General features: G+C 38.4%; 1 protein-coding gene across 27 annotated transcripts in view; it reads left to right on the top strand.

Moving 5' to 3' along the window:
• Positions 1-12,643, top strand: part of tcf7l2 (transcription factor 7 like 2) — a 153,397-nt gene extending 140,754 nt beyond the window's left edge. For 3 of the 27 annotated variants that reach the window (XM_068002192.1, XM_068002189.1, XM_068002187.1), the window contains exons 8-14: positions 2,357-2,497; positions 2,791-2,953; positions 3,644-3,751; positions 4,103-4,151; positions 4,926-4,998; positions 6,055-6,108; positions 10,661-12,643. In XM_068002192.1, the coding sequence (XP_067858293.1) occupies positions 2,357-2,497; positions 2,791-2,953; positions 3,644-3,751; positions 4,103-4,151; positions 4,926-4,998; positions 6,055-6,108; positions 10,661-11,099 (1,027 nt within the window). In that variant the 3' untranslated portion in view covers positions 11,100-12,643. Of the gene's footprint in view, positions 1-2,356; positions 2,498-2,790; positions 2,954-3,643; positions 3,752-4,102; positions 4,152-4,925; positions 4,999-5,267; positions 5,341-6,054; positions 6,113-6,399; positions 6,425-7,317; positions 7,396-10,638 lie in introns of those variants that run through there. The other 24 variants (XM_068002191.1, XM_068002190.1, XM_068002214.1 and 21 more) reach the window with 22 other exon arrangements.
• The last annotated feature ends 14,564 nt before the right edge of the window (positions 12,644-27,207 follow it).

The raw sequence follows: 27,207 nt of genomic DNA, 5'->3' as shown, positions 1-27,207 counted from the left end.
CCCAGTGGCTACAAATATATTTACAAACTACTCCATAGCACTGTATTTAAGCAATCACTAATTGCTCCTAATGATGGGTTTATTTTCTGTTCATCTGATTTAGAGTTCAGCTAATTTAATTGGTGGAGGGTTAGACTTTCCTGATGGGCTGAAACAGCTAATGCATTTTGATGATAGCTGTTAATTAAATTAGCATAGATTATTAGGCAAGGCTCCCCATCTCTAGAGACTATAAGTAGATGCATTTGTAAAAGCACAGCTTTAGATCGGGACAGGACAAATTAACCATTTAAAATTTTATTTCCACAGGTTTAGCAGAATAACAAAAATGTTTATCACAGAATAGCAAAATAAGACTTTAAGAATGTAATAGAAGTGTTCACGATGTTCATTGTTGCAATTGTATAGCTGTCGTTGGGGCACCAGTTATGAGTGAAAGATGCACATCACAAAAGAGAGAGAGGTGTAGGGTTAGTTTCTGGTTACACATGGCTGACTTTTGTTTGCCCCCACCAAGTAGACTATCGGGATGGGTCAAGTTGTCAGCAAAAGAACACAATTTGTACACTTGTGAAAGCAATCATTAAAACAACTTAGCAGTTCTTCAACAGTTTTACCTGTAGGGGCATACATTAGTTATTCAGATAGAAAAAAAATAGAATAAAAGGCATTTGTGTGGTAGTGGGGTGATGGAAATACACGTCTGTATTATTCGTATGTCATCCATAGGAAATGTAGACTCCATGCCCTGCCAGAGCACACCTTTTGATATTTATTCCATCCAGCAGTAGGGCAGTGATTTCTTGGAATTAAGTGATGGGTCATTATACTTTAAACACAGCAGAGAGGCATAGACTGGCAATTAAACAGCAATAGCTGACACTCACTTATGCCACCCTGTGACCCTGTTAGATTGAGATGTTAGAGCTTCGGGCCCCCTCAGCCTAATAAATTGGCTGAAGGTGCTTCTCCTGACTAGGGCCCGCTCTGAAATGTGCCGCCTTCAAAGAGATCAGCATCATGTATAAACCATAATGTAGGTTTGTGGTGGTTCAGAAAGCACAGGAAAATTGAGCTTGGAAAAGATGAGAGGTAACAACTGCACAGGGAGAGGAGGGGGAATAATGACAAACTAGCTGCAACTCAAAAGAGGCTTTTTTTTTGCAAGGGGAAAAAAAAAGCATCCCACAGCTCACACATAAAACAAAGCCAGGCAGATGACATGCAGTTAACAGAAACATGTCAACAGTGAAATAAAGTGAGAGTGAACGTGATAGAAGCCCCGGAGACACAGTGGAACAAAAATGAGTTTGTTCGTAACATGGCCTGCAAGTTTATGCACATCATTATATTCTGGCTTGCAGCCATAAAAGCAGTCAGGATTTTTTCATAATTAGCTGTTTAGAATTTTCTATTTTTACAATGGAATATATATATATATGCAGTAGTTTCCTTGTTCAGTTGCAGATATATCTATTAAATAATGCAAGCGCTATACCAAATTTCAAATATTTTGTAGATAGTGTGGAAGTAATCACCTTATGATAGATTGACATTTTATAGTATCCATTAACTTCTGAACCCTCGTAAGTCTCTTCAGGTAATGAAATGAATGTAACCACTTCATCACATGAAGCATAATACTCTTGAGGTTTTGAAAGCTCTAGTGTACTATAAAATACTTCACCTGTGTACTGTCTTATGTATGTATGGTATCTGTAAATGATATTTTTCCTGCTCACTCTGCTAATATTTCACTCTTGGTAAAAAGTCTGCATCTGTCAGCTAACATAATAGCAGCCTCCCACATGCTGTGTAATTGGACAAAAATGTTCACTACAAAATCATTTTACTATATTTTAAAATGAAGCAGTAAAATATCATTATTATATTAAGAGGAAATGATTGCAGGTTGCTTCATTCATGATGTTGAGGAAGACCACAAATTCAACCCATTTCAATATTGCTAGAAATTGAGATTTGACCAAATATAAATTTGAACAGGTGAAAATGCATTTGTTGGCTGTATGCAAAAATTGTCATAGGAGCCAAACCAAAATTGCTCTTTTAAAAGGCCTATTGTACAGAGAATTGTAAAGGAAAATCTTAGAATTTATATAGCATACATTGTATTTCTACAGCGTATATGTTGTAATTTTTTAAAATCACTATAAACTATTGGCAGTCTCTTAAAGTTAGACTGACTGTTGTGTAATGATGAGTCATTTTATACTATTAATCACAGTAGCCACATAGAATGATTGTGACAGCTTGTACTTGCATGTATGCTTGGTTGTATATCAAATGTGTGCCCATCCCTCCCGATCATTCATTTCTGTTCTGTTGATTTACACAGTTTTCTCTCTGGTAGGTTCCCCCCACACATGGTTCCACCACACCACAGTTTACACACAACGGGAATTCCACATCCGGCCATAGTCACACCAACTGTCAAACAAGAGTCTTCCCAGAGTGACGTCGGCTCCCTCAATAACTCGTAAGTCTTAATATTTGTGCAAGAAAAGCGCTTCATTGTATTTTAATGTGCAACTAGTTCATAAATTCAAAATTTTGTTAATGCAGTCCTGTTTACTATGATTCTTTCAAAAATTTCAAAAGAATGTGTGTCTCTTTTGTTTAGATTATAAAATGTTGACTTCTCCCAGTTTATTTTAATTTAGTTTTTTCATTTGATTTTAATATTGAATCATTTAAAATGTAGTCTTTTTAAAAGAGAAATGGTCACTTCAGTTTCGCTGGTGAAATCAGTAACTGTCCTCGTTCTCTCAGAAAACATCATCAGGATGCCAAAAAAGAAGAGGAAAAGAAAAAGCCACACATAAAGAAACCTCTGAATGCGTTCATGTTGTACATGAAGGAAATGAGAGCAAAGGTAGTAGCAGAGTGCACGCTGAAAGAAAGTGCGGCCATCAATCAGATCCTTGGCCGAAGGGTAAGCAGCTTAAACCATTGAAAATGACCACTTCCTAACCTAAAGCACACAAGACCAGGCTGGAGATATAATCTTAGTGATCAGAGCAATCAGCTGGTGTCGATTTTTACATTGGCCCTTAACTTATTTTCATACAGCAAGTTAGGATAAACACTCTTTGGAGATTGGAAGCAAGTGTTGCCGATAATAGCGAATGACACATGTTTGTGTGATATTAATCTGCTATTTTAACAAAGGTGTTAGCCTGTATAAAATGAATGGTTTAACATATCCATTAAAATAGCATGGAGAGGAACATCATACAGACACATTAAACATTTGTCCAGTTTTATTGCCCGCTATGCTAACCGTAACTTTTCAATTTAAGAACTCTATTTCAACTGTGAAATGATTAGAGTGATGCGCCGTAATTCTGAATTGCTTTAGAACATGAGTATATTTTTTCTGGTTTTTGAAGCTATTATTTTAGTTGAATCATTCCCCTCCTTCCCCTCCCCAAACAATTAACAGTGTAAAAGTGATGATTCTCTTTAGTTTGTTTTTACAATAAATTCTAGTCTTTTCTTTTATAGTAAATTAACAGCCCTGATATTTTATTAATGCATTAATCTTTTCAGGCACTTTAATACACAAGTATGGATTTAATTAATGTGTTCTATTTCTCTCTCATCCTACCCTGTTTGTTCTCAGTGGCACGCTTTGACTAGAGAAGAACAAGCAAAGTACTATGAGTTAGCCAGAAAGGAACGGCAGCTTCACATGCAACTCTACCCGGGCTGGTCAGCACGAGATAACTATGTAAGTTCCATTCTCTAGCACTCCCCCCTCCCCCCTCCTCTTTTTCTTCTTTACAGAGCCAGTGGTGTACACTTCATACATATCAGTTTAACGTTACAAATAATGACTAAGGTGAAGCCGACAGTGTCCTGCCGTCTTCAGAACCTTGAGCGTGCCACAGAGCTGTCCTTCATATTGCTTTTGTGTTTCTCAGTGCCGATCGAATACAGCATTTTTATTCTTTTGAGGTGTTTTTGATTCTGATTTGGCATGCTTTTGTGAACCTAATGGACAAACTGAGCTTGTGCTTTTTTTTCTCCTCCCCATCCCCCCGCCCCTTCCCCTCTTCCATTTTTTTTCTCTCCCTAATAGGGCAAGAGGAAGAAGAGGAAAAGGGAAAAGCAGGCAGGGGAGACCAATGGTAAGTAGGCAGCAATTATCTTCCATAATAGAGGGCACCCTTCACATATCAGAATAACGACATTTAATCAGATGAAACCCTAGCTGCTGCTAACCATGTTTTATAACATTGTTAATTATGATACTATATATGCAGTTTAATTTTATGGCTGGTTTGCCTTTCCAAGAGGAATACAGTAATTAGTGCATGAATTGTAGAAATTTTAATGCTCGTTTTTGTATAACTCTTTTAAAATAAATATTGCATTAGCTCTTGTAACTTAAAATGTTTTAAAGCTTATTGTATGTACTTATTTGTCTTGTATTGACATATTAATTTGGGCTGTACCTGTTTTCTGATGCATCCTTCATGTAATTAGCCTTACCTGCTAGACTAATCCCATTATCCTACTTTACATTTGCCCTCCGAAGGCATGCATGTAAAATTGACCCTGCTATTTAGCTCCTTTTGCAAATCACTTTAACCTTTTAGCCTGATTCAAGCCTAACACCTTCTGCTGGCACTAACCTGCAGGTTCTTTATTCAGTCCACTTACTTCTTTTTGTGAATTCTAATTAAAATCTACTATAAAATAATACAAATTTGTATTGCCACACAATATTGGTGCTTTTTAAATGGGTGAAAACAAAATACAGCTGTGATTTTAATACGTTTTTATGAAATTAGAGGGCATTACTGATCACTGGTAACAGATAAATTGATTTATTCCTTTTTGTTTTCTTGTCTCTCCTTCCTTTTCTGTCTCCTCTGCTCGCTTTCTTCCAATTTGTTCAGATCTGAGCGCTCCTAAGAAATGCCGAGCGCGCTTTGGCCTTGATCAACAGAATAACTGGTGCGGCCCGTGCAGGTGTGTATCGTTTTCCCAGGTTTGCTATGGTTGGTTTCAGCTGGGTTAAATTGGTACTTTTCCCCTTCTTGCTATCACTGTTTCAGTGTTTTGATTGGACGCTGATCCCTACCCTTGCATCTATTGTTGCTAGGCAGTGTGAATTTTGTTTTTGAAGTGATGAGGGGAGAATGCCAACTTGGCCAGCTAAACCACTAGCTCTGGCTGAGATGTCACATCCAGTGAGCAGTATCCTCCATTTGTTGTTTTTGTTTACTTCATGCTAACAGATGCAAATACTCCAAAGAAGTGTCGGGCATTGTTCGGGCTAGACCAACAGAGTTTATGGTGCAAACCTTGCAGGTATACTCCCATTAGGCCTTCCGGAATTAAATATGCCCTTTATTGGATTTGTAGTGCATTCATGTGACTTTCCTGTGCTCTAATGTGCTAATATTCTATAGCTTATTGCAGATTTTTTAAAAAATATTTTCCTTTCTTTTTTTTTACTTGTTGCCTTTTATTAGCAGCATTGGTCTGTCTCCTTGCAAGCACTGTCCACCTCCTTTTTTTCCTCCTTTCCTGGCCCTCCCCAAATCGTGGTTGCGATGGGCCTGTGACCTTGTGTCGGAGATTGGTGCAGTGAAACCTAGGACAGAGGAGAGAGAAGTTTTGTTCTTGAAAACTGGCTGTAACTACTAACCACCCATGGTCCATAAAGATCTGTATATATAATCTATATATCTGTAGATATATATATATATATATGATTCTATATATATAGAAAACCCACTTGGTTTCTGGTGAATGTGTAGACAATGCAGTTCTAAGTGCACAACATGTACTGATATTCTTCTGTGCATGAGTCCATTTTAGACAGTAAATGTGAAATTTCAACATATAGAGCTACTATTTCATTTTTAGAGAGTGTTACCTTATTGATAAAATAGTCGCATCACCTGAATAATTATCGCAGCATTGTACAACAGATAAGTTTCCAAGAAGCAGAAAGGTGTTTGTGCACTCCAGTAACTATGTCTTTACATTTTTATGTATTAATCGCCAATTTATTTTTAGTAATTGGGCGTCATACCAGCTACAAGCTCGTTCAGAGGAAACTTTCATTTTCAGGCGAGTGCAAAATCTGTTGGAATATCTTTTTAAGTAACACACAATTAAATTTTTCTTTTAGTTTTCTTACAATTCGGTTTAACTAAACAAACTCAGGCATCAAACGGTCAAAGGCTTATCCACCACAGCTAATCTGGGTACTCTAGAACTTTTCAAACTACTCCGGTTGCCAATTCTCTAATTCTTAGGATTTGGCTGGGTAGAGGGAATAAATGTTTTGTCCTGTTTATATACACCTTTCCTGTTGACCGCATTTGGTTAAATCTTATTTCTTTGTCCTGACACATGCAGTCTTTGAAGTGGGAATGTTGTCATGGTAGGTATTTGTTTCTTCAAAGTTGAAACTTTTTGTTTTTCATGTACACCTGGTGCTTGATCTCTCTTTCTTTTTCTTTCTTTCTTTCTTTCTTTCTTTCTTTCTCTCTCTCTCTCTCTCTCTCTCTCTCTCTCTCCCCCACTTCAGAATGTGTTACAGTCTCTCTAACCTCATTTAGTTATAAGTAATTAAAGTACAAGATTAAAGTCTGCTGCAGCAATGAGGCTTATAGAGACTGTACACTTGTGTGTGTCCCTTTTTAGCACTATCTCTATGTTGGCATGTATGTTAAGAGTAGCTACCATCATTCAATAATCATGATCTTAAAGTGTAATTAAGATTTAAGTATAATTGTGCTTCTTACTGAATTTCATGATTAATAGGTAAATTTGTTCATCTGCTTGTTTGACTGTGTCATTTCTAATAAATGGTGCTCAAATCAAAAGTAAATATCATGTAAGATGCAGCACGATAATTGCCAAGTGATGGCTGAACATCAGTGCATTACTGAACTGCTGCCAGAGGATTGTCGGTTGATACTGGGAGGATTTGTGTATTAGCAGCAGTAAATTTGAGACTGCAACACTTGTGGCTAATTCCTTATAGACTTTTTTACCACTTCTCTGAGCATTTTGGCTATAATGCACTCCTTTTGGATTTATGAATTAGTTAATCCTTTGAGAAATGAATTATGTGACATTTTAAACAGTTTTTATGCATTTTTAATGGACTAATGCTTAAAATTATAATGCAAAATATAGTGTAAAGAGGAATGAGTAAAGAATCCAAGTAAACACTTATGAATGGGATTCTGCAAATGATTTAATTGCATGTTTATCTTCTTTAATAATGCCAAATACTTTATATTTAGAGGTGCCCCTTTCTCATTTCAGATGTCAAGTTTGTACTTGAGGTTAGCGTGCTGGATGGGGGAAGTTTTCCAAAAATCGGTTTAGAAGTTGTTTTGATGCAACATTATTTAGACCAGACTGTAAGAAATGTGGTGGATAAACAGCTCTCCAGTAATGATTTCAAATAAAGTCTCCGCTTTCTTGATACCATTTTATCTAATACTTTCTTTACAATCCTACAATTGCAAAGTAATAGTGATGAGTATTCCAACTTACTTGAGTAATCTAAATTCACCTTTTTAAAAAAAAATACGATTTCATTCCAATTTTCTTCATGAAAGCGTTGACTCTTACTGGGTACAGTTCCCAGAGTGGCAGTTGCCATTTGGTGTTTCACCCAAGTGGCCATTCGTCAACCATGAATTTAGACAGTGAGTGTAGGTGGGCAATTACATCGTGGGGAGCATCACAATTGAACCCGATCCTATCCTCTATTGTCCTCACCCACTCCTTCAGCAGTGGTCACTAGATAGTGTTCAGGAGCTGTACCCCTGACCGATGTGGGATTTTTTTTTTATCCTTCCTTGACCTAGGCATGCTGAGGCAAATTGTAGTGTCCCCTGTACTGCCCTGGCTGAGTCATTACATACTGGGAATCAAACCTGGGACCTTGCTGGTCTGTGTGACTCTCTTAATCCAAACTTCAGTCTGAGATCTGAATTTCTTCAGTTTAATTTGGATGGAGCAAGAGTTTGTTTCACCAAAACAGTTTGCTGTTTTTATTTTTAATTTAGACCTTTCTTGGGGGAGGTGGAGGAATGTTTCATTTTTGGTATTTTTCAAAATTTTGCAGCCAAGGATTGTAAAGGTGGCAAAAATGAATATAATAAGCAGTGTGTTTTACTTAAGGTTACAACATGTTGACTAAAAGTTGAAAGACAATATAAATAGAATAATAGTACCAACCTGCTGTGCCACAGAATCATGGGAAACATCTTTGCACTAGTAATTCCTCACATGCAGAGTTAGAGTTCACAGTTGGGATGAATCAATCAAAGCTGCCATTGTGAGGGATGTACCTATTGGCATCCAGAGGCAAGGGCACGGGTTAAGGCACAAGCTTTGCAACAGGTTGCCTCACCACCCTCTTGAAGAATGATGTTGAGCGGAGGACAATTTTTAAAGACGGGGGTTGGGATTAAAATAATTTTAATCTATAATGAAGTAACTTTGTGGAAGCCAAGTGGAATTCCCAATCCATGGTTTCACAATTCTTCACACAATTCCCCACACCAACAGTGCTCATATTGGAAGGCTGGGCACTACCAGCAGGGAAGAAGAGTAAATACATCACCCAAATGTACTTTTGTATGTCCACAAGCATCCAGTCAGGGAGATGATTTCAAGCAGGCCTGAAAGCCAGTCTGTTGCTCAGTGTCTCAGCTTGTGAAGATCCATCACCGCATGAGTCTCCAAATGGGAGAAAATAAGAAAAATAATTTCCAGAACTTCAAAAAAAACACCATGTATTTCCACTTCACTAGAAGGAGGGAGGGATGTAAAATTGACACTTTCCAGCTGCTTACTTAATTTAATTGGCAGAGTACTGGGAACATTCTGCTGGAGGAAGGTTTGTGGCATAGGAAAACAAAGAGGAGGGAAATCTATTTCCAAAATGTTGGGAGGAAGACAAAATATAAAGTTGGAAGTATTGACATCTGAAGCTGAAATTGCAAAGGATTCAGTAGTTTGTTGCCCTATTATAAGTCATTTTTGTGCGACTAACAGTTGCTGAAGTTTTTAAAACTTTTTTTCCTATGACTAGTTATTGAGGAATTATGGATTTTTAATTTGAACTTTACATTGCTATTAGTGTTCCCACGGCAGCAGTTTTAAGTTTTTGAAATTAAATATCCATCTGCAATGCACTGATACAGATGGGCCCCAAACACGTGCATTTATTTTTGTTTGTTTTTCATCTGATGCAATATCTCAGTGCGTATCTGTAGATTGTTGTACATTTTTTCCAAGTACAATATTTTCTAGGAGCTGTATTTAAATAAACTGCTCTGTTGTCAGAAAATAAGCTTTGATTCATTTAAATACAGCTTCCAGAATGATAACTCCTACCTAGGGGATATTTACCCTCAGCAGTTCAGGGATTGAACTAAATAAAGATTATTTGTACTTTGCTAGCCATTGACTTGAAATTATTTTGATCTGGGTCAGCCAACAAAGCCCCTATTCATTTGGCAATTACCTGGTTGTCGGTGTTGCGTTTTTTCTGTTTTGAGCCCACCAAGTTGGTCCTTTAACCTCCAGCTTTGTTCTAATATGGCATGACGTGCTGCTTCACTTGCATGTTTCTGTCCATTACACTACCCTTTTGTCTTGGCGAACCTTGAGTTTAACTGCATGCATATGCTCCACTGTAGCATGTATTTGACCTAGCAGGCTTCTGTGGCTTGAACTCTGAAACTGTCTCAATGTGTCCTACCATCCGGGCCCTGAATATATTTGACAGACTTTTAATGGGTGTGAAGTTCTATCTTGGGTTGTAGGCAATGAGGTGCCATTTGAAATGACAAATTTTAAAGCTGAATTATATATCTTTCTTTTGACAAAATGCAGGACCAAAATCAGATTATTCATACTGTGAATACTAATACATTTTCTTCTATATTTGTAGTGAAAATTGAAAGAGGCCTACTAATAAATACTACATGTTATTGTTGTTTGCAAGTTTTATTTGGTGATTGAGCTATTGTTTGTAAAATAAACCAACTGTACTCTAACAATAATGAATCTGTGGCCAAACTGGTACAGGACTGGTGAAGTACAATAAAAGCCTTCTTTCCTCTCACAGATAGCTGGCGTGAAAATGGGGCATACAAGGAATCCTATTAATGAAATGTGAACCGTTTTTAATCTACCAAACCTTAATTGACTTTCGTTTTCCATTGCAGACCATTTAAAGAATCAGCCACAGCCTGCAGGCCATAGAACCAGTTATTCTTGTTTTTTATTGTCTTTTTTTCCTTTACATTTTCCATGTTTCTTGTTCCTTTTCTTTCTTTCTTTCATTCTTTTCTTTAATATTTTTCTCCTGTCATCCTCAATTTGGTGTGGTTCTTAACGGATAAACCCAATATGCTGTCATTTTGTTAGTATTTCACACATCAGGAAGCTTTATCTATTACATTTAAACAAATTTGTAAACCCCTATGGATATGCTGGCTTAATTCGGCCTTGCATTAGTTATTAATGTTTCAAGTGTCGTGGATGTACTCTTGTTGCCTGAATAAGATTACTTTCTTTGTTCAAATAACCAACTCCATTAGTCTTTTTGCCCTTTATTTACAGATAAATCTTTCCCTGTTTCTAGGAGAAAAAAAAAGTGCATTCGCTACATACAAGGTGAAGGCAGCTGCGCCAGCCCACCCTCTTCAGATGAAAGCATATTAGATTCTCCTCCCCCTTCTCCTTCCATGTTAAGCCCTTCTACAGCAGACTCTGATCCACAGACTGAACAAATGCAACCTCTGTCACTCACAATGAAACCCGATCCTTTGGCCCATCTTTCCTCACCATCCTCTTCCTCAGCCTTGTCGACAAACTCAGCACTCAAGTCCAGCACAGTATCAGCTGTTAGTTGCCAGAACGGGGCATTAGAGCACCGATCCATCACCTTACACCAGTCCACATCCTCGTCTTCATCGCAGACTCGACCTTCGACTTCATCCATGTCAATTGTCCATTCCCACGGTGCTTTGCAAGAGACACAGTCCCAGCCACTTTCACTTGTAACCAAGTCTTTAGAATAGCTTTTAGCATAGTTGCTGGTGTTCTTTTTATTTCATTTGTGCCATATGGCTACATGTTAGTAGATGTTATGGAGTGCATTGGTCAATATTTGACCCATTGTTATTTCAAGGTCCTCTTTGAATATGTAGGATAAGCCTTGAGAGATCCTGCCAACCTCTTGTCAACCATTGCAAAACCTTGTAGTGTTCATCACTGTTATGTGGTTCTTACTGGGTGGATTCTTTACTAGTAAGAGACTGATATCAAATTCAAAGAAGCCCTTGTGGAAGGAGTTGGCTACGCTGTATTATTTGTATTAAATAAGAGCTTGCGAACCAATCATTTTACGTCCGTTTTATCCTTAAGGGCACAATGAATGCAGTGCCACCTGTTAATTGTGTGGAACAACTTTTGTGATGTTGCGTGTTATTGTTTAAATGTACAGAAATAATGGGGAAAACTGTGTTAATATGCATTGTTCCATGGCGTTGTTTTTTGGGGGGGGGTGCAAGAAAAAAATTACAACGCTATAGGACCAGTAGTATTTATTGCTTTAGAAATGCTTGTTGTATCATGTATGTTGTCCCTTTTAAATATTTTTCATTTCTTCAAACAATGTATAAAGTTTTTTTTTGCTTAGAGTTAAGCATCTTATATATGAAAAGATTCATTTGTTACCAAGGATTTAACTTTTTTTTTCCTCTGTTGTGATACATGACTGTCACCAAATGGATAATGTAGTGGCGTTATAAAGAACAAAAAGTGCACAAAATTGCTGAAAAAAAGCCATTGTACAAAAGAAAACTTGAAAGCAATTGGGGGAGGGGGGAAATGTTTTTTGGAATAGCACAAAAATACCCACCTGATCACCCATCTAAAGCCCCACAGTGGACTGTAACCTCAACCCCTGGGATTGCTTAACCTGTATCCTATGTATGTATTCTGTGCCAAACTTTAAGGTCGATACATCTCCCCTCCCCCATTTTTGCTGTATTTTGGTCCTTTTTAGCTGTGAGGTAACATAGGTATGTATGTAGTTTTAATGTTGCTGACTAGTTTAAGCTATAACGAAATGTGTTTGGTAGCTATTGGCAAATCATCCAAAAAATCTTATAAAGCAAAGCATTGAAGGGTGAGAATGAAATAAAACCCATAAGGGCCAAATTTTCTGTACGTTGGGGAAATTACTCAAAACTGAAACTGCCACTTTTTATGTACACTACTATCGGTAGGTATTTAGTAAATTTTAAAATAGGCATGTTGATGTTGCAAAGGCTGTATACAACTGATGAAAAAGTTCATTCATTTGGTGCCATTGTAGTAGAAATGAAGCAGTTGTATAGCTGTCTTTTTTTTTCCATTTTACTAAGAAGCTGATGACCTTTTGTGAATACTCTCAATGTTTCCTAACAGCTGTGATGTTCCTGTTCTGTTTTTTGCTCTTTTTTTTCTTTTCATTTTTATTGTTCTGAAACCATTTTTGTAATGAATCAATGTTCATGCTGTACAGTATCTGTAGCATGCAGTTCTGGATTAATAAAAGCAACTTAGTATGTGCAGAGAATTCTTGTGGTGTTCGTGTGCTCTCCGTCACAGCTACGTGAAGAAAGTGGATCATCAACTTGTGACCCGAATCGTAACAACAACTTTTTAAATAAATGTCAAATTTTGCCTCTGCCATGTTCAGATAATGTGTGGTACGATGCACTTAAGTGTGAGCCAGGTGTTGTGATTGAAGTGTTGTGGATGTGGAGTTATTGCAGAGAACATGTTCCTGATGGACAAATCGAGTTGACCTCTTCAGATATACAGAGTTGAGTCATTTGCTAGGCTGCACTTACTTCATTTCAAATTATCTAAATTTTCCTTTGCTTTCAACATTTTACTCACTTACTGTGTGTGTGCATTGTACCTATTACAGCTCTGTAGCTATTGCTTTTCTTCAGAGTTCAGGTATGAGTGCCCCTTGAAATGCAGTATTTCACGATAGTGAGACACTAAAAGTCGTGTTTAATGGGCAGTATTACATGATTGTCAAAGGATTCTCGATGCTGAATTCCCTGGGGATAATACTGTGTGTAACTGCTGTTCTTTTGTGTGCAATACATTTTTATTAAGTTTGGGACTTTTTTAAGGAGGGAATCACTAATATACCCAAGTTTCGATTTTATTATACAGATTCGAAAGAGAGAGAGAAGGGAGCCTGTGAACACATAACTTTCTATACATCTGTGTTCAGCAGATTCAAATCCAATGTTTATGTAGTCCCGTGAAGTTAGAAGTCCTGTTTCCCTACTGGTGACTGCACCAGTTCACTACCATAATAAATTGTATTATGAACTCATAAATTCATTTTATTTTAAATAAAAGACTCAACAGAAATATTATATGAACAACATACTAAATGAGGTACCATGTTTCATTTGTTGCTAGACTCACTCAGAAATAAACTGATAAAATGAATCAGTCTGTGAGCAAACCACAGATGAACTTTTTATTAAGTTACCAGTAAATATTGGGAAATGCTTGCTTCACTTGTGGAAATGCCACTTGCATTTGATGAACCTTTGCTGTTTTGTAACCCCCCCTTCTATTCATCAGCAACAGTTCTAAATGAGCTTTGTAGAGCAGTGCATTGAAGTCAGAAGGAAGTTATAGAGGTGTCTGTATCCTTGCTGACCCATGCCTTTATTCTGTTTATTACACTGATGGTATATTTTCAATTTAAACAGAATACTTGGACAGGATTTTCCTGTGAGCGGCGAACGAATGGCGAATTTCGTTCATTAGACTTGCACTTGCCTATAGACTTTTTATGGGTTTTTGCATAGCAAGTTCATCTCATTGGGTGCTCAGTCCAGCGTGTCGCCCTCCAAAGGGCATCTGGGACCTGTGTGAACAGGGCAAGCAACTGTGTATCTCCTTAACCACTCAGATTCAAGCATCGTTAAAGAGCAGCACGGAGTCAGATCCAGGAAGTGTAGGTTAAAATAGTGAATTCAATGTCAAAGCAGGTACAGAAAGGGACATAAAGAGAGGGTAAGAAAGATAGAAGAGACAGAAAGAAACAGTTTTTTTTTAAAAAGTATTTTTTTTTAATGTCCAACAATAATTAAAATGTGAAGGAATGAGACCCCACACTTGTAAAAGTTAATTTTCAGTGCCAGAGAGGTTGTTTGGCAGTAATTAAGATTTAGGGTACTTGGACTTGTAATGACTTGACATACCTTTTATTGGTGAGATTAGTTCACATCCATCGGGTCAGTGCAGGAACTTCACGCCATTCCATTCATTTGAACAGGGAGCCAGCCGGTGAGATTCTGTTCTCGTGCCGCTTACCGAGGAGCAGGACATCTGGTATGGCAAGTTCCAGAATTTCCACATTTAACTGCGGTCGCTGGAAGTCACTCTACCATTTGCACAGAAATAACAGTGAGCACTGTTACTTTCAGACGAAAATCCAGCACAATGTATTTTTTTTGTTCATGATATAAAGCAATTTTAATTGCTTTTTAATTGCTTACCTGTATCAAATACTTACAATTGGCTAACTTTATACCCTATGTCCTGCAGCATTAATGTTTTGTTGCTTATATAACTATCTGCCCACCTGTATACGGTGACTTCCTTGGTAATTCAAAATATTCTATCAGTCATCCAGGCAGGTTGACTCAGTACATTGCTCCTTACACTCTGGATCATTTCCAAAATGGGCATTTTGGAAACTCTCTGTTTCTAGTTCTACTTTTGTAAACACTAACTTACCCAAAAAAAACTGCTCGATTGGATTTCTAGTGAACTTGACGAATGACTTGCTGTCCGCAGGCTCTCGTTGCCTGTCGAGAAAAAGATGTGCTAAAGCTTGTGAATTCTTCCAACACTGAATTGTCACCTCAGAAACGTTTGATCAGATTTTGCCAAATTTCCATTCGTGACCTGCCTGCTTCAGACTCCAGATCGCTTTTGAAAATGTGTATGTTCAGAACATCGATAGATTGGTAAATACGTGGGAGTGTTACTTTCTAGGATTTCATGAATCTTTCAATTTGGAGAAAATTTGTTTGATTTATAACTTGAGTAGTTTTGTGGAAGTACTGAACTGTTCAGGAGCAGCATTGTTTGCTGCTGAGAAGTATTAAGGTCTTTTAAAGAAAGAAACAATCATTGTCTCTTGGATGCAGCAGTATAAATCAGTGGTATTTGGCTGAAGCTTTTGAACTGTGGCCCATGGTTGAAGATCCAATGTTGCAGTCCAGTCTATTTTATTATATGCTTGTTAATATTTTTTTCATTTTATAGAAGTCCAAGTTTCCCCAAATCATTTTACCCCTCATTTCCCTCACCCCACCAAAAAAACTTTGGGGTATGATTTCACATATGCCCAGGCACTCTACAGTAGTTCTTTCAAATATCCATTAATGATGTCTAAGCCTTGATGGTGTTGGCAGGTTATTTGACTGTGGAGCAGGTCATAGCCTTCAGTTAGTGATCTCCAGTCATTTCTATGGGCATCTGCTAAATGTACAATTCTGCAGTCTGCAATATTTTTTCATTACAAAATGCTAATCTAACTGGTACATTTTGGGAAGAAGAATGAGAGGAAAGATACACTAAATGGTAAAATTTTAAAAGGTGCACAAGAGCAGAGAGACACATAGGGGTTCACATAAATCTTTAGAAGTTGATTAAGCTCTTCCTTAAAAAAAAAAATAAGCATATGGGATCCCAGACTTTATAAATAGAGAAAACAAAAGCAAATATACTGCAGATGCTGGAAATCTGAAATAAAACAGAAAATGCTGGAAACGCTCAGCAGGATAGGCAGGTTCTGTGGAGAGAAACAGTTAATGTTTCAGGTCGCTGACCTTTCATCAGAATTGTTTATAAATAGGGAAATGAGCACAGAGGCAAAGAGGTAATTCTGTACAAACCATTGGCTAGGTCTCAATTAGAATATTGTGTCTAGTTTTGTGCACCTTTTAAGAAGGATGTCAAAGCAATGGAAAGAGTGCAGGAGAGATTCAATAATGTGATACCTGGGATAAAAGGCTTTAGTTCTTTTTGTATCTTCCTATGGAGAATAGATTGAAGTAGTGGAAGGATTCCTAGGCTGATTAAAAGTCGGACAGACCGTGATGTGAACGCTCTTTCCATGGCCGTAACCATCTTCGTACCTGCCAATCGGGTGGTTAATCCCACATGGCAAGAGGTTTTTATGGGCTCCCACAACCCAAACGATAAGTGGGGGGCACCCATGCCCATTGGGTGCGAGTATCCCACTGGATGTCAACCCAGAATTTAGAGCCAGAGATAGGCTTTAGTTATGAGGAAAGTCTACAGAAACTGGAGTTATCTTCATTAAAGCAGAAAAAGGACATGGAATGCCCAACCAAAAACACTTAGAAATAGAATCCATAATAATCATTACAAGGCAAGTGGAAGTAGGAAGAAGAATTTAAAAGGTTATAGGGAATGGACCAAAATTAGCTCTTTTAGAAAGCTGGTACAGGTGTGATGGACCAAACAGCCTCCTGGCTGTAAAATTCTCTGATTCAATGACCAGTGTACATGTCTTACTATTGAACTCTTCAAGCAATTAGAAACATTTTTATTCATGTAAACATAAAAGCAGCAGGTTTCCAAATGAATTTGATTTAGTGCAGCCATACACTTAAGTATTAGTCTACATTGCTTGCACAATTTTGTCAGAAAACTTAGTCGCTACCTTTCAATACCTTTTTTCCAGTGCAAAACCATGTGGAAGATGAAGTAAAAGATAGCAGATGGTGGCTTGAGTTGTAATATTTGCTTTGCTGCTGGTGATTGAAAACAATTATATTAATACAGTAACAGCATAAAGAAACCCAGATCCAAAGTAGTGAAAATGGACTTCACATTTAAGAAAATTTACAACCCGCTCAAAAAACTAGATTGTTTCAAAACTGGTGGCAACACATTACAAATAGAGGGATGCAATATTCTGTAGATAATTCTTTATACTACAGATATATAGTGAGACCCAGATTTGAATTCCAGACTCCTACCATATTTTTGGTTCTAAATCCACAAAAGCAGGTTTTGAAAATTGAGGCCAGCTGTCACACTGAAAAATGTTAGTGTATTTGTGATCAGTACTGTGTCATCATGCACTGATAAATGCATTGACAGTGTGATGTATTCTGAAGCACACAATCCAAACTGGACTTGAATTCCAATCTCACTCTCGGCAAATTAGATGGTTTTCAGTACCTTGCTCCGATTAGAAATAGATTCGGGACAGTATTTTGGACCTTTTTGGGTTCCCAGAGTGCAGAGTGAGCTTGTCTTTTGCACCCCTGTGGTGGAATGTTTGACTCCAGTTGGTGCCCCTGCTAGATGGCATGGTCAAAATGAATAATTTGCACTGAGAGATTGCAAGTGCAATATTTGGAGGTACGATATTTGGAGTGACCAATGTACTACATGACAAAGAAGTTCTTTTTCTTTTTATAAAGCTGAGCTGAACATGATCAATCTTCCTGGCTGAAAGTAGCATCTTTACTGAAGAAGAGCTGGCTTCGACACCATAGGCTAAGGAGGAGAAAAATTAGCCATGTTTCCCGCTCCTGACTGTTACCCGGGAAAGTGCATATGTAATCATTGGGTAAGGTCAGAATCAGGCTGTGACATCCTCTGCAGTCAAATAGTCTTATCAATACTCTGACTAGGCTCACACATGAAGAATAGACACGTGGGCCAAATATTGGGAGGGCACCTGTGGAACATTACTGCAGCATGAATCATTAGCTTGTAGAGGGGAGAGAAATTTTATGTTAAAAACACACTAATGAGTAATTTATTGTAGGTTGCTTGCTGTGTAACTGTGCCTTCCTGTTTTCACCACATGCCTGTCATGTCGAGAAATTCAGATTGTAACTGCAATATTTCTCCACCGACTACCCTTTTTCTTGCAGGGAATATTTGACTCAAAAGTAGACAAGTTTCCAAGTAACAAACAAAACAGCCATTATTCTGAGTAGTTTCTTGTAAAACTCTGTTCTGTGATCTGTTTATGTTTTACAATCCAAGAGCTCGAGTCTAATCCTAATTAAAGTTCTTTTAAAAGCTTGCATCTTTTTAAATTTGGCACAGCTCCAACCCTACTAAAATGCTCTATTTACTGCACAGTTCAATGTCCAAATATAGGAAACACGCAAAAAAGATTAGAGCTGGATAGACATAGCATCTTCACTGATTTAAAATCTAGCCCCAATTCATACGCCGAATATGCTTTAGTTTGTTACGATATAATTTCATCGAAATATACTTGGTTGTGGATATAAAGTGAGACCATCAAGATGCAATTAATCATTAGAAATCGCAGGTCTTGTATAGAGCTGTATAGTGTTCTGGCACTTTGTAATCTATTGAAACTGCATGCAAAAGGCTCCCTAGATTGTTGGTATTTATTTACAAGACAGTGCTTTCTTTTGTCATTGACATTCTAAGTTTGATTTACAAGTTTTAGTCAATATTGTGTGTTGGAGTTTGTCATTTCCCGGTTCTGCTTGTAGTTCTGTGTTTGATGGAACACATGTATATTCTTGTTCTTGAGACAACAGAATATTAGCTTACTTTTAAATCGCAGGTGAGAAATTGGTGATGTTGAAAGGTTTTAAAAGTTGCTTACGCATGGTGAGTAGGTCTTTTTAAAACCAATCTTAAAATTAACTTCTCAAGTAACAGTTTTTAAGTGTGCGTTATCAGGAGGAAGTTAATCTTATAAAATGTGTGTCTTGGCTCAGATGAGGTGTTGGTCGGTGTGGTAGGAACAACTTGAGAGGCCACTAAGTTTGATTTAGAAAGAAACAATGGAGGATCAGAGGTAGGAAAATAAATCCATTGACATTACTTACAAGCTGCTGAATTGCTTTGGTTGGAGGCTCGACAGATCTGGATAACTGATTGATGAGTAGAAGTTCCCATCTGGTTGACATCAATTCCAAATTTGTAAATGTTAATGTGGATGTAATTCCTGCTGGTGCTTATTGCAACCTTTTCAACCTAATGATCAGGGATTCAAACAAGTGGCCCTCCAGACCCATGTGGGGCTTCTTTTACAAAGTTAAGGAATGATTGGAAGACCAATGTGAACATTTTGTTTGAATCACTCCTGTGTCCATTCTTTTCCCTTTTGCAGTTTGTAATTTTGCATTATGTTCTTTACCCTGCTGAGGCTGATAAGGGTGTCAACAAAATGTTGTACTTTTATTTGAGGACATCCATCAAGATTATGTCTTTGAACCACTGCTATGGAGGGTTCCTTATATTCCAACAGTGACTACACTTCAAAAGTCCTTCATTAGCTGTAAGGCATTATAGGATGTCTTGAGGTTATGAAAGGCACTATATAAATGCAAGTCCTTTCCCTTGTTTGTTGCTTACGCATGGATACTCAAACTAAAGAAAGACTTGCATTTATATAGTGCCTTTTCACATCTCTCAAATGTCTCAAAAAAACTTCACGCGCAACAAATTACTTTGAAACACAGTTACTGTTATATACGCAAACATAGCAGCCATGTGTACCACAAGATCCTACGAATAGCAATGAGATGAATATCCAGGTAATCTGTTTTTAGTAGTAGTGGTGGTGGTTTAGGGAGGAATTTTGGCCCAGGGCACCAGATGAATTCTCCACTCTTGTTCAAATAGTACTATGGGATCTTTAACATCTACCTGAACCACCAGAGCAAGCAAATGGTCTTTGATTTAATGCTTTATCTGACGAATGGCACCTCTGATACTGCAATAGTCCCTTCAGTATTGCAGTGTTCAAGTCCTGGATAGTCAAAAGAAATGTCTGTCTTATGAAATGAAGCATTTTAAGTATTATAGTAAGAATAAGAACCAGGAGGATTAGAAAGCACTTTTGCTGTTTTAATTGATATAATGTGACATACTGGGTTTGCCAATCTAATAGTAAACTGACAATTGAATTATATAAGCTACTACATTACATCTCATAGTGCATGCATCACCTTTTATCATTAATATTTTAATTGAAGATTACAAAACACATGGAATAAGTGTAGTGGAAAATAATCTATATATGAAGATTATATAGAATTAAAGCACATAGATTAACAGAATTGCTATGTCTCCACTCCTTAAATGTTGCCACATGGGAATTATGGGGCACCAGAAATCCAAGCTCTTTTGTCACTTTTCTACCACTCTTAACTCAGGGAGGTCCAAGCAAACATTTCTCTAAGCAGATTTTCATCAAGGATCTTGAACTGAGTCAAAGGGTCCTTGTATTCTCTGGAAATGTTCCTTGCAAGATTGGACTCTTGAGAGTATCCAATCTGACATTATTAGGGTGAGAGCTCTAGAATTTTATGTCTTCAAAATTTATATTCTTTGATACCAAAAGTTATAGACTAATGGGTTTGATTTGGATTCAGTAGGTATTAACAGAACCTTGTAAGATTGAGATCCTGTTGTCACAGGAGCTTTATAATGATGAAGAGAATCCTGATAACCAGACCACAAAAGATTTTTCACCCTTGGATGTTCCTGCATTTAATATAACACGGCTTCCCATTGCATTCTAACATCTCCAGCTATCCTGGATGGACATGAGATAACCAGTGATACAGTAAGACCTACTTAGTGTCATAGTTAGGTGCATGCTTCATTAGATGTCATCTTTTTAGCATTTGTGCTCCCACAGATTTGCAGGATAATAATTGTATTGTGCTCACCAAAGTGAGAGCTGGCATAGGTGGGTATTCCACTTTGGGCATACAATGTTAACATCAAACTATGCAGGAATAACTATAGCATGGTTCAAATGGAGAATGAAGCTCTCCTTAAACTTGCATCTTAATCTCTGCCACTAAAATCATCCCCTATTGCAACTATATGAAAATTCCTTCCTCACACCAGCCATCCTGTGACCGTTGAGTGAAATTTGTCTTTTTTTACACAATTGTCAACAGTTCTGTACTATGGATCCATGCCTGCTAGGAACTGGATTGAGGGCAGCCAAGTTCATTTCACATAGGACCTTTACAGTCAGCAGAGGGTTCGTTATCCTTTCATTCTAATTGGATCCAAATCCAGGCCTCAAGGACCATCTGTTAACCTATAGCATCATTCCCCTGGATTTAAGAGTGCATTTACACTACAATGCTATGGTTGTGGTGTAAGTGCAGGCTACATTTAGAATCTAGTCCTGACCTGAGTGAAGTGGAATAAGACTCCCTGGAAGAAGTGTCATTCCATTTCTTTGAAGAGTCCGGGTTACGCCTTTAGGTTTATAGTACACAAGTGTATGGTTGGTGTGAAGTGGAAACCTTGTAGTATAAATGCACTCTAGGATTGCCATCTCAAATTGTATGCCTATAAATAGCCTGTGCAATTTGTGATTAAGTTGGGTTGGTATTTGGAACATAGAGTTTGAGTTTTGATGTCTGTCAGCTACAGTAGGAACACCCTGTTGTTTCTAAAAAGCTTACATCACTTGCAGCTACTTAAGCAGCCTTGAAGATGGCAAAAGGTGCTGAACCTGCCATTTCCCAAAAGTGGTTTATAACCCCACTCCTAATTGATTTCTAATGTAATATGCTGTGAGACCAAACTATAATGCTCCATATTTTTAGATCTGAGTTACCCCTGCAGACTCCATATACTGCTGATTCTTGTTTCCCAAAGTCAGTTTGGATGTTGGAAATTTTAGCTGCAAGACATAAGGCTAAGGTTCCCCCACTATCTTTGAAGCCAGGGCAGCCACATTTGTAACCTATGTGTGGGGATTCCCTTCAGTTTTATGCTAACTCTTTTCCTTTTGTACCCATCCAGTAAAGCCTGGAAAATAATCCATCCATGTCCTTAAAAATTGAGAGGATCTGAATGGAATGATGGAAACAAAATAGTTTATTGTTACCCCAAATTATTTTGTACAATTTTGAGATTATTCCACATCTCCATGTCCAAAAAACCCTTCATATCCAACAAAAAGCATTGTGAAAATACTGACGGTTACAATATTTTAAAATGTTGTGTACTTCTCATATATTGTCTAATACTGACTTGTTTCTCGTGAAGTCTGACTGACCTAAACAAATCAGAGAGCCCATTACCTAATTTAATTGCTTCCCTAACATTTTGCTAAAATCCTGCAACTTATAATGGTCCATTCAATGGGATTAAAGTTCCCGCAGAATGCTGGAACCTTGTTTTTATTTAAAGTAGCATTGCAATGTATCCAACTTGCTGCTTCCAGTAACGTACGAGTTTTTCAGGTCGTGCTGAACATCTCGAGGAGAGGGGTTTTGTGAAATGTTGTACATTTATGGATCTGGAAAGAAAGCTGATCCAGAATCAGGGTATTTCCTTTAACCATTGTTTTAATTATACTTTTAAACTCCTGTTCTTGTCTTAAAGGTAGAAATATCAGCAGGTTCAAAAAGTTTCCATTTCCTCTTGGAGCGAGAGGGAGGGGGGAGCAGAGAGAGTGCACTCTAATGTGTAAAAACATTGATAAAAATGCCTTTAAACCTAGAAAGTTCTTGGTACTTTGCTGTTCTGCAGCTCACTTGGCCTTTAGTTAAGTACCTTGTTTTTTTTTTAACATTGTAATTGATCAACCTTCTAAAACCATGGTCCACTCAGTCGAATTGTGTGCGCTTCAGGGCTTGGCAGCTGTTGGTTGCTGAGATGTTCAGCTCCAAGAGATGTGCTGCCATCTTAAGCTGGAAGAATGATATCTGCTGCCGTAAACTGATTATTGCCAGACCAGATGTGAAAGAAGATGGGGATGATCGTGGCAAATATCCTAAGTTGTTGGGCCTCCTTGTTTATAAGCTTTGGCACAATCCTAATGGAATAGAGATCAGCAAAAAACTGTGATAGGGACAACTTAGCATTTGTGATGCCTTTCTTATGACTTGACTATATGACTCCCCTGTTTTTCAACTACTGTAATGAATTGTACAGAAATTGTGTGAGTAATGTAGTCATTGAAATCAGTGATTTACACTGTGCACCTGATTGCTTAATGGATAATGCATCCCACTAGAAACTTCTTTTAGTAGAAAACCAACCTGATATATAAGCAAATAATTCAGGAAGAATGAAAGGTACCATTGAGTGTACAACTAAAGTCAAATTCCCACCAAATTAATGTATGTTATTAAAAGAAAGGCCAAGGATTGCCATGGTAATGCAACAGATCAGAAAAATCTGAGAACCGGTGAGAACATTATGGAAATGTGCCATTTTAAAATGGGATAGAGGGTGTTTTAAAATATTTATTCTTGGCAATAATATTATTGCTTTCATTGCTCACTTAAATTATTGAACTCAGAAAAATAAAGGAATAAACCGTTATACTCAAATAGTTCCTTCTGTGAATATTTCAACTAGATACTGCCTGTTTGCAGTGACTAGACACCAAGCCTAACTATGAGATATCAAAACTGCATCATCTTTTCAGAACCTTTATTTGTACGAGCAGATATCCCGTGACATTGGTCAGGGGTACTCTCCGTACTTAATACCTGCTGCCGTAGCATTACTGGCTGCCTTAAACCTACTAAGGTACACATCTTTACCTACTGTCGGGTATAGTACCTCCAGACATGCAAAGGGCAGGCATAACCAGAGCCGACAGAAACAGACCTCGCCATCCATTGTTCCAGCACCATCCTGCTCAGAGTAAATTTAAGCTGTGACGCATGTTTCCTGCATTCTGTCAACTCTCTCGACTCCAATGCGAAACCGTGAAGAATTAATGGCTGGAGAACACATCTACAGAATAAGCCACGTCGTCTGGATTTCCAACCTGATGAGTATCTCCCAGCTGGAGCTTCTGAACCGTGGCCCATCTGGCAATGCGTCAGTCACACACTGGCACCGGCCGTTCAAAAGCAATGATATGGCAACAGGGTTACAATGACAGTAACTCAGTTCGACTGTGGTGGTGAGTTAGAAACGATGGATCATCTGCTCTGCGGCCAACTCCTCTGAGTCCTGTGATGCTACTGACCTTGCCATATATAGTGATAAGGCCAAGTATATGTAGCCTTGTGGTCAGGAAGAGGACAACGATGAAGATAGGACCGTTTACATATATTAGCAGAACTCCCATGGTGTTATTCACGGTAAGTCAGATAATGTGTTTTATCAGGATTGTCCTACTATGTAATGTACAATGTATTTATCTGCTAAAGTGGATATGTATCTTTTTAAGGCCACAGAGTGTGATTATTAAGTAAATGGAGCCTCAGGTCAATCAAAGCGTAACTGTTGTTCGGTGAAAGAACTGTAAAGATTGGAAAATGCTTGTTTTTGGGATCCCAATCTAAAAGCACTTATTATTAACTGACTTGCTTTCTCTTTCTTTAACATTGTTTTGCTTCTGTCATAAAGTGATGTATGTTGTGGGGGGAGGGGGGTGAATTTTGATATGATTTTGTCATCAGGTGAGAGGTGGACAGAGCAAGCCCGCCAACCCCCCCTCTACGAAAGCAATTGTAAACAATTTTACAACACCAAGTTATAGTCCAGCAATTTTATTTTAAATTCACAAGCTTTCGGAGGCTTCCTCCTTCGTCAGGTGAACGATGTGAAAATGCATCGTTCACATCGTTCACCTGACGAAGGAGGAAGCCTCCGAAAGCTTGTGAATTTAAAATAAAATTGCTGGACTATAACTTGGTGTTGTAAAATTGTTTACAATTGTCAACCCCAGTCCATCACCGGCATCTCCACATCATGTCTACGAAAGCAGTCAGAGGTCCAAATCATTTTGATGGTCGGGCTTCATTATTATGTTCACAGCCAGCTGTCCGCAGATTTGGAACCACTCAGAGGTTTATAGCACAGAAGAAGTCCGTTTGGCCTATCGTATCTATGCCAGCAATTTCTTGCAGCAATCATTGCACTGCTCTTTCCTCATGTCCCTGAACAATCTCCTCAGCCATCTGGTATCACGTGTATGTGAAAAGTGAAATTTAAAATTTAAAAAGGTATAACGAAAATGCATGTAGAAAGTCAAAACTGATTGAGGGCAGGGGCAGGAAATCTGGTAGGATGTCGATTTAAGTGAAGGGACGTCGATTTAAGTGAAGGGACGGAAGGCAATCCATGCAAAAGCCCATAGGCGGTTGGGCATTGGGCCAGGAGGAGCACAAAAATAGCTTGAGAAAGATTTACCTGTCCCGCTTATAGAGCAGCTTCCAGCAGTCCCTTTAAGGTTAGGCCCCACTACGTCCAGTACTACTATGATATCGTAGGACTCCGATTTGCATTGTACAAGGAGAGTCCCATTTGCTTCCTGAGGCTGCCTACCTGAAGGCTGCAATCAAAATGGAGGCAGGCAGAACAATTGCGGGAACTGGGTGGTAAATTCTGCGCTCCGATTTTGAGCGTCCTATTCCCGCCTGAAAACAGATTTTGTGTGCCAAGTTTGTGCTAACAGTGTTTTCTCTAAATAAAATGTTATTGGTGCAGAATTTCCTGACATATACCATCTTCCTGTTGCGAGCTTACTCCAAAATTTCCTGGAATAGCAATTTCAGTATGCTGCAGCGAGCATTGTGGCGAATCAGGACCTCAGAAGTGGTGCAGCCAATGGCGGGCCCCGTAAACCTTAACATGATATTATAAAAGCTTGAACAAAAGTTTTTCTGATGTCATTTGTTGGATAAAAGTTTAATAAAGCTGTTTTTTGAGCACAATTTTCATTGATGATGTTTGCTGACTGTAAGTTTAATCACAATTTTGTATTGAATAAAAGTTCTCTTGTTACATTATCTTGTCTGTTGATCCTTGAGTTCACAGCCCCATGGGGATCAGTCCACGGCATGATTGTTGGAGACTTTCTCATGCCGCTCGATTCAGCTGGTTTGTTTCTAAAAAGCCTGTTAACTCCAATATCGTCAACTTCAACTTTAAATCCACCCTCGCTTTTTCCTGCCTTTGTAAACTCCATGAGTCCCTTGTTCCTGCCCACAATCTCTGCTGTTCCAATGCTTGTCTACTGCACGTTCCTCCCTCCCTCCACTCGACCATCAGTAGCAGTCGCTTTAGCCATCTGGCCCCAACACTCTGGAACCCCCTCCCTGAATCTCTTCATCTTGCTGCGTTCCAACTTTTAAATCCTCTTTTAAAACCTAGCTTTTTTTGAGAGTCCCTTCAGCTATCTTCCCAAGTACCCCTCCTACTCAGGGCTGATCCTAAAACATCTTGAGATAGTTTCTTCTTTTAAAGGCAAGTTGTTGGTTGCCAGTGCTGTGGAATTTATTGCATGGAATTGATGTGTGGATTCGATGGCACTGGTGGCAAAAGGGAACCAACTGTAAATGCGCAGTTGTTTGATTTCACTTCTGGGCACTAGACCTTCCCGAAGTGCCAGGCAAAGTCTACACAGGCTAGAGGTGGGTTACTGCAATACTGCTCTGTGTCCACCCACAATTGGAAAAGCTGCCAACTGGCAACCCTGGCAGCAATGTTTACTTTGCTGCTCTACTGCTTATTGCCTCTGGAGGTACTGGGGCAAACCACCTCCTCAGGCATCTGCAGTGGTCATACTGCTGCCTCATTTACCTTGCAAAGTTGCTGGCAAAGTTAACAAAACAAGAGGAACACTTACAGCACACAGAAAAGCAGGCAAGTTCTTCCCGGTGTCCTGGCCAACATTTATCCCTCAATCAGCACCACGAAAACAGATTAACTGGTTGATCATCTCATTATTATCTGTGGGACTTTGCACAAATTAGCTGCCGTGTTTGCCTACAAAACAATAATGACTAGAATTTTTTTTAAAAACTTTCATTGGCCGTGAAGACCATTGGGACATCCTGAGGTTATGAAAGTCACCATATAAATGCAAGTTCATTTTTTCCACTGTTCAGAGATCCAATGACTATTTGTGCACTAATAGATCTATTAGCATGTGGGAAGATTTAGTTGCAACACGTGGAAACTATGAAGAGGTTACAAATGAATTTCTAACCTGAAAAAGACAACCCATGATAAATGATGCACTCTAGTAATCCTGACAGCATAAAACCATTGCAGGGAGTTTGATTATGTGGCACATACGGCCACCAGAAACAGACCAACAATGAGTATTCATCA

This window comes from Heptranchias perlo, chromosome 21, assembly GCF_035084215.1.
Source record: "Heptranchias perlo isolate sHepPer1 chromosome 21, sHepPer1.hap1, whole genome shotgun sequence".
Taxonomy (NCBI): Eukaryota; Metazoa; Chordata; class Chondrichthyes; order Hexanchiformes; family Hexanchidae; genus Heptranchias; species Heptranchias perlo.
Note: the sequence above shows the minus strand (reverse complement) of the source record. Positions and strands in the feature narration are given on the sequence as shown.